Source organism: Tamandua tetradactyla, chromosome 6, assembly GCF_023851605.1.
Source record: "Tamandua tetradactyla isolate mTamTet1 chromosome 6, mTamTet1.pri, whole genome shotgun sequence".
Lineage (NCBI taxonomy): Eukaryota > Metazoa > Chordata > Mammalia > Pilosa > Myrmecophagidae > Tamandua > Tamandua tetradactyla.
The window spans coordinates 111454694-111462905 of NC_135332.1; the positions used below are offsets into that span (position 1 = coordinate 111454694).

Genomic DNA, 8212 nt, shown 5'->3' on the forward strand with positions numbered 1-8212 from the left:
CAAATCTTTTACAAGAAAATCAAGAAGAATATCTTCAAATCTTTGAAATATGAAAACATTAAAAAAAAAACCCAAAGATTGCTAATCATAAAGAAAAACCAATGTAATCGATTGGTACTTTAAAATTAAGAACTCCTGTTCATCAGAAGACACCATATTGAGAGTGAAAAGTCCACCCATAAAATGAGAAAGAATATATACATATATATAATGTATGTCTCCTATATATATCCAATAAAACCTCATAGTCAAAATATTTAAAGAACTCCCATTAGTAAGAAGCAATAAACTAACAGAAATATAGACAAATGACTTGAATACATACTTTATTAAACAAGATAATCAAAATGGCTCAGCTTCATTAGTCATTAGTTTTCACTAATTTTTATGCAAATAAAAATTTGACAAATACTACCACATATTCCTAGGAATGATGCAAATGAATGGCAAAGAAAATATCAGATATCAGCTAAGTTGTAGAGCAATTAGAATACCTGCTGCTGAGAGTATAAATTGGTACAACCATTTTGGAAAACTGTTTATCGCAGTATCTTTTTTTTTTTTTTTTTTTTAGAATTCCACTCAATCTTTAATCAAGTAGGGACAAATCCCCACTTAAAAAAAAATCTGCAGTTCTGAAGGGCAAAGGGAACAGATAAAAAAGAGGAAATTTTATATTCGCCCCTCCCCCACAGAGGTTTTCCAAACCTGTTGTAGCTTGACTAAAATGTTCAGAATGTATGATTTTAAAGGCAGGTCTCTTTATACAAAGAAACTGCTGGCATTCTTTTAACTCATGAAGAATTATGGCAGAATAGCCTATTCTTCTGAGCCTCAAACATGGTCCAAGAAAGCATATTCTGATTGTAGCAACTGACCAGTCAATCCAGAGTTCCACTTATGAAACCTCTGCCCGGTTGGCTTTTTGTTTCCATTTCCTTCCCTGAGAAAAGGGTAATGTGTGGTCCAAGCTGGAGAGCTCAAAGATTTAAGTCTTTCCCCTATATGTGTAATACCCCCCTCCACCTGCTCCATTGAATTGGCACTTGATGAGCAGAAGTCAAGTGTATGCGGCTGATCTGTGTCAGTCATTCACAAGAGACCACTGCTTTGTTGTGGATTTTTTAGGGGGGAGGGGTAGAGAACCAGTTTTTTCAACAGGTACTGATTGTAGACAGTTGCCATTATTACGACTCAAATTTTGCTTTCTTTGACAATGGTAGCGTGTCTTCCTTGTCTTCATCCTCATCATCATCTTCATCATCATCAGGATCATCTACCAGACCCACGAGGCCTCCCTTGGTAGTAATAGCTGCCATCTGAGATGTATTTTTAGGGACAGATCCAGGAGAGCCAGGGGATCCAGGGGATCCAGGTGATCCTGGAGAACCAGGCAGATTTGTTGCAGATGACTGGCTAGTGAGATTAGTCTTTGTTCCACTAGAGAGGGAAAGCTTGAAACTTGGGCTCTGCCGACCAGAAAGATTCGTTTTCAGAAGCACCTCCTTTTCCTCGCTTTCTTTTAATTTCTTTCTTTCCATGAATTTGCTTATTGGATCCATAATATCATCATCATTTTTAGTTTTGTCAGATGGAGACACGACAGCTTCTCCATCTTCCATGTCATCTTCATCTGTGTTAAACCACATCTCTTCTTCATCTTCCAGTGTTCTGGCATCTCTTTGATATCTGTGATTCCTCAAAGTGGAACGCATACTGTCAAGTTTGGGATTATCTTGCCTTTCTCTTTGTTGTTCAAACCTCAGTTTCAATCCTTTAAATGTCTGTACATAATCTACATCTTCCAGTGCTTTCCAGTAATTTTCAATTACGTGAACAGTTAATGATTTTATATCTTCCACTCTAATAAATTCAAACATCTCTATTATGGCAGAGTTCATTAGATTGTAGCGGGATCCATTGTTGAGAAATGCTTTGACCACTGGTTCAAACAAAAAGCTTTTCATTATGTAGCGGTTGTAAAACTCATCTTTTAATCCAATAATCTTTCTCTTAAATCGAAGGGCACATAATGCCAAGAAAGCATGCTTTGAGGCCATAAGAACTAACACTCTCCGGAGGATATCCTTATTAATAATGTAGTTCTTTATGTGGTAGGTATGATGTTCCACACAAAATGTTAACAATTCCAATACAAGTGCCAATAACTGGGCCGTCTGAAAATCATCTTTACTAGGTTTCTCTTCTGTTGTATTTGCCAATAATGGAGCTGTGAGAACATGCATACAATGTTTGTAGAAGAAACCCAGAAATTCAGTCTTTTCTGTTTTATTGGCAGTGGCTAGCATGTTCTCTGGGTCAACTAAAGTTCGAAGCAGGCCCATAAGTTGGACTGCTCCTCCAAGTTCAGGATCTGTATCACAAATCATATGTTCTATAATGAGGTTGATAAGCAGAATATCCTTGTTGGTTATTTTTTGCTCTGTTAACGTCTTACTTACATCATCATTCTGTTGTGCCTCCTGCATGACAAACTCTCGTACCATGGATGGATTATATTCAACCAAGTATGAGAATATATCAGTAGCAGCACTTCGCACCTGTGTATCATCCATGCCGAGGATGACTTCTAAAGCTGGTAATATGCCCATGTTTGACAATGTCTTGAAAAAAGCATCTCTGTTTTGAGGTTGTAACGTTTGGGAAAATGCACAAAATTCTTTTAAAAAGTTAACCAATTCCTGTCTTTTCTCCTCATCTGTTGCTTCATCTGTTAGTTGTGCAAACAAATCTGTCAGAAATTTTTCATCTTCCTGTAACATACCAACAATTTCTACCTTATTGAAAAAGATGAAGGAGTGAAGTGTTGATAACATATTTTCTTCAAAGACTGAAGGGGTAGGTAAAACCATATCTTGTATATACTGAACTCTGTAAGTCTGATGAATTTTTTGTTTCAGCTCCGGATCTGATATGGGAATCACTTCTTTAAACTTGGCTGTTTTTGTTAGAAATTCCCTATGTTTTCGTGGTTGTGATAAAGCCGGATCATATTCTAAGCATCCAATGACGTCCATTATACATTCCTCAGAGAACATAACTTCAAAAAGAGCAGTTCGATTCAAGAGGAAGATGCCTTTGATAATTTCATACAAGTGGTGCAGTCCTTCAATATTTTCCAAATCCTCACACACATGAAAAAGCTCTAAGAGCTTTTTAATATAACCCTCATTTTCCAGTGCTAGTGCAAGTTTTTCACGACGAAGGGGGGATGGTAAAGATGATGCCACAAGTTCCGCAATTTCTTCCAGGCGACTTAGTTCACAAGATGGCAATTCTAAACCTGGTGATGACATATCATCAAAACGCTCCTCTTCTGATTCATCCACAAGGTCCTGAGTAATGTCCACTAAAGGGTCCTTTCCTTGAACCTGACATATTTTTTCCCAAATTTCATCACATCCAGCTTTTTCTTGAAAGCTAAGGGCCAAGTCATAATTTTCTGCTTCAGACCACACAATCAAAGTGTCCTGTTGTTTCTGGTATGCAGTGTTAGGATTGATTTTTGATTCTAAAAGCAGAGAACCGTCGCTCTCGGCCCTGACAAGCAGGGACATGCCCTTCAGCCGCTCCACGTAGCCCGACGACACATGTCCGCTGCCCCGGTCGTCCCACTGACGATCCTCGTTGAGGGTGTAAACCTTTACCCGCCGCCGGGTGTCGGTCATCGTGCCAACGGGGGCGGGGATCCCGCCAAAGTCGTCTGGGATTCGGAGGCGGCGGGAGGGAGCCCGCAAGCCGACCGCTCCCTGGCCTCACTGCAGCCACTGGCCGCCACCGGGTCGCGCCGCAGTCCGTATGGCCTGCTCCCGGGACTAATCTTTGGGTCGCCGCCTTTCCTCGCCTCTGCCGCCTTGGCACTATTGTTCAGGCCTGGCGAGCCCGGCCGCCCCGAGAAAGGGGCGCAAAGCTCCGCCCGGCCTTTTGCCTCGCCGCGCTAAGAACTGGAGGTGCCCGTCACTGCTTTTCTCCAGCATTCGCCATAAACTCCTCAAAGTCGCTTCCCACGTCGCCGCCGTCTCCTCAGGCCGCCACCGCCGCCATGTTTTCCTTCCTCCTATCTGGTCGTGCCACCGCAGTCGGTGGATCTAAACCAACGGGCCCCCTAACCCTTGTTGCTACTGCTACCACTGCTCGTTAGACTCCAAGAGACCGACGCTGCCCGAGCGCTCCTGGCTTTTGGAAGTCCCTTTCCTTCGCTGCTGCCTCCGCCGCTGCCACCTCTTCCGTCTTCCTCAGAGAGCCAAAGCCGCCGCCATCTTGATTCACCTCTCAATAGCGGCGCGCGGGGTCTTTCAGGCAGTAGCTGCAGGGGCGGCCCGTTAGCCCCACCATTTAAAGAGACAGAACTGAGGCCACTGTGGCGGAGGTCCCGGACGGAGGCGGGAGGTGGGCGCTGAGTTGCCTAGGTGGCGGGAGCTCAGGGAGCCAGGTAGGCCGAGGGCTGGTCGCGCCGGTGACGGCCCGGCTCCCTCCTATCGCAGTATCTTTTAAAGTATACTTATGACCCAGTAATTCCTACCATGTATCCAACAGAAATGCATCCATCTATTTTCCAGGAGATACATACTGGAATGCTCATAGGAGTACCATGGTCCATAGTCACAGACTGGAAACAATCCAATGTCTATACAGCAGAATGTTTAAATTATGGAATGAGAATGAATGAACTATACTCACATGCAAAAAGAGACAAATCGCCTGAACAGAAGGTTGAATGAAAGAATCCAGACAGAAAGACTACATCCTGTATGATTCCACTGATGGAAAGTTCAAAATAAGGCAAAACTAAGCTAGGCTGTTAAAAATGCGGATGGTGGTTACACTCGGAGGTGGTGGTGCTGGTGGCAGTGACTGGGAGGAGACAGAAACTTCTAGGATGGTGATAATGTTCTGTCTTAGTATGGTTATTGATTACATAGGAATGCTCACTTTCTGAAAACCCATAGAACTAAATATCCATGGTTTCTATACTTCTTTTATATGTTATATATTATACCAATTAAAAGTTCATAATGAAAATATAATAAAAAGCATTCCACAAACCAAAGGCATCTTATACGTTCTATTCACAAGAGCTTATTAGTTAAATAGTCTTTGATGTTACCCTGCTTTTTGGAAAAAGGACATTTTCATTCAAACATATGCCACTGTGTTAAAAACCTTACTTGATATTTGGAAGATAAGACACTATTGAAACAAAATGCGTCTAGACATCTGTTTTGGGATGGATTCTAATGCTTCTGAGCATCTTTTTATTGATAATATACTGAGCTAACAGTTTTCAATTTCATATCACTTGCTTAAACATGACTTTTTTTTTTTACTACTAAAAGATCAACAAAATGCCTATGCTAATTGGTTTGATATTTGGGAAGCCAGAGTAGAAATCTCTGTCTACACAAAGGAGTTGAGCTGAAAAACACCCAAGGGTATCCATAGCTATCATGCTTTCTTTGGATAGGAAGTCACAAGCAAGGGGAATTGCTCATGCAAAAACCCTTACCAAACTAAGCAGCATGCTGCAGAACTCTTTTCATTTGTCCTTGTGAAAACGGCTGTCTACAGCTTAGAGAACATTTCCTAACATAGTTCAATTTGATATTAGGCCCAGATCCAAGAATGTAAGGACTTAATTTAATTGTCTCATTTCCTCTGTGAGTGGTGCAGCATGTTATTTCTTGCCTACAATTGTTGATGGTGATCACAACACAGATTTTGGAGGGTGTATGCTAGGGGCTATGCATGTATTGTTTTTGACAAGGTCCATGGAAGATGAGGCACACATTTAAAACTGACCTGCATGCAGGCTGGACTTAAAGCTACACATTCTCCTTTTCTAAAGATTAATCTTAACCTGCATTTTCTCCAGGATTCATACATTACTCTGAACAGAGGGTATAGGGTTGAGAATGCCATCTGTTTTCCATTCCAACCAAATGTAATTTAATTTAACAAACGTTTATTGAGTGCTTACTACTTTCAAGGCAATGAGGTCACCTTATAAGCTTTTCACATGATTACATATGTGAGCATACACAAAGCTGATGCGTATACCTACACAAACACATCTATCATCAAGAAAAATTTTAAAAAAAGGATAAGTCATTTAGTGTGGAGGTTCTCTTTTATAGTTCTATTTTTAACAATTATATATCCAAACATCTGTCTTGCAAGACTAGTTGTGCATCTCCATCTATCTGATACACATTCCCACTTTGAGCATTGTCCTTTATCTTTTCAAAAGGAGCATGTCTAAAATTCAGCCCTTCGCCTCTAGCCCCAATTGGCCTTTCTATTTCAGCAATCAGATGTCAGCAATCTTCAAGTTACCCAAAGATCAAAGCTCAAAGTCATCTTTTATCCCCTATACACCCAACCAAAATTCCTCCTCCACATCCACTTGGTGAAACATGGCAAAAAGTACAATAATTATACATTGACATGATTTTTATTACAGTTCCTTTTAGGAATAATTGTCATAGTATGAACTGCTCATATTCAACGTGTACTGTTTGAGAAGTTTTGACTTATTTATATATCCATAAACCTATTTCAACAATCAAGATAATGAGCACAGCCACGACCCCCAGAAGTTTTGGGGACTCTTTAACCCTTTCCATCCAGTGCCTCTCCAATACTTCCATTCCCCCTAAAACCACCACTCTACTTTCTGTCAATGCAGATTGTTTTGTATTTCTTAGACTCTTTCATAAATAGAATGCTAAAATATGCATCTTTAGGTCTGGCTTATTTCACTGGGCCTAATTATTTTGAGATTCATCTTTGCTGTTACGTGCGTCAATATTTCATTTCTTCTAATTGATAAGTAGCATTCCACAATTTTATATCCACTCACTTGCTGCTGGTCTTTTAGGCTATTTCCATTTGAGGGAAATTGTAAATATGACTTAGAGTGATGTAAAATTTATTAAAAATAAATCTATGAACCTTTGTGTACAAGTCTGTGTGGTTAATGCTTTCAATTCTCTTGGGGGAAATTACTAGGAGTAGAGGGCGTCATCAGATGGTAGGCACATGTTTAATTTTCAAAAACTGCCTGTTTCCTGAAAGAGTTTGTCATTTAACATTCCTACCAGCAATGTATGAGAGTTCTAATCACTTCAAATTCGTTCAAAATTCAATATGGTCTTAATCTTACCTATTGTAATTAGTATGCAATGATATCTCATAGTTTTAATTTGCATTTCTCTACTGACAAATGATGTTGAAACATCTTTTCACGAGCTGATTTGCCCATCAATAGATCTTCTTTGGTGAAGCATCTGTTCAAATCTTCTGCCCATTTTTTTTTATTACTTCCTTATTATCCTTATCAAGAGTTATTGAATACAAGCCCTTTACCAAATATGATTTGCAAATACTTTTTCTCAGTCTGTGGCATATCTTTCCATGCTCAGTATCTTTCTAAGTTTTAAGTTATGAATTTAATAGATCATACTTTTAGATCAGGTCTAAAATCTTTCTTCTAGGATTCCTATAGGTTTAAGTTTTACCTTTAGGCTTATGATCCATTTTTCCATTTTGACTTAAGTTTTAAGTGATGTGAGGTAAGGACTTAATCTCATTTTTTATGCATGTGCATATACCACTCTACTGGTTGAAAAGACTATTCTTTCTCCACTGCAATTCTTTTGCACCTTTATTGAAAATCAGATGGCTATGTAAGCATGGTTCTCTCCCCAGTCTGTCTTTAATGTACCTTTTTCTGCTTGTCTATTTTTATGCCCACATCACACTGTTTCAATAACTATAGCTTTGTGGTATCTTGAAATTGGGTATCATAAGTCCTTCAATTTTGTTCTTTTTCCAAGTTGTTTGGTTTATCTAGGGCTTTTCATTTGCATACCAATTTTAGAATCCACTTGTCAATTTCCAAGAAAAAATACTTGCTGGGATTTGATTAGGATTGTATTGAATTTATATATCAGTCTGGGGAGAAAATTAGTGGTTGTTTTTATCTTTGTTCTACTGTATACAATATGTCTTTTTTGCCTCTAACGTTTAAGATATTTTCTTTATCCCTTGTTTTAAGCAATTTGTTGTATCTTTCTGTAGTTTTCTTCATTCATATTTCTTGTACTCTGAGTTCATAGAGTTTCTTGGATCTGAATTTAGAGCTTTCATTGAATTTGGAAAGTGTTTGACCATTTCTTCAAATATTTTTCTA

At 39.3% G+C, this 8212-nt stretch overlaps 1 protein-coding gene across 1 annotated transcript; it reads right to left on the reverse strand.

The window, feature by feature from the left end:
* Positions 1-400: 400 nt before the first annotated feature.
* Positions 401-3969, reverse strand: LOC143688705 (serine/threonine-protein phosphatase 4 regulatory subunit 3A-like). The gene is made up of 2 exons (XM_077166951.1): positions 2463-3969; positions 401-2423 (listed from the first exon to the last, which is right to left on the reverse strand). The coding sequence occupies exons 1-2, from the start codon at positions 3687-3689 to the stop codon at positions 1188-1190; spliced, it is 2463 nt and encodes an 820-aa protein (XP_077023066.1). The 5' UTR covers positions 3690-3969; the 3' UTR covers positions 401-1187.
* Positions 3970-8212: the final 4243 nt, after the last annotated feature.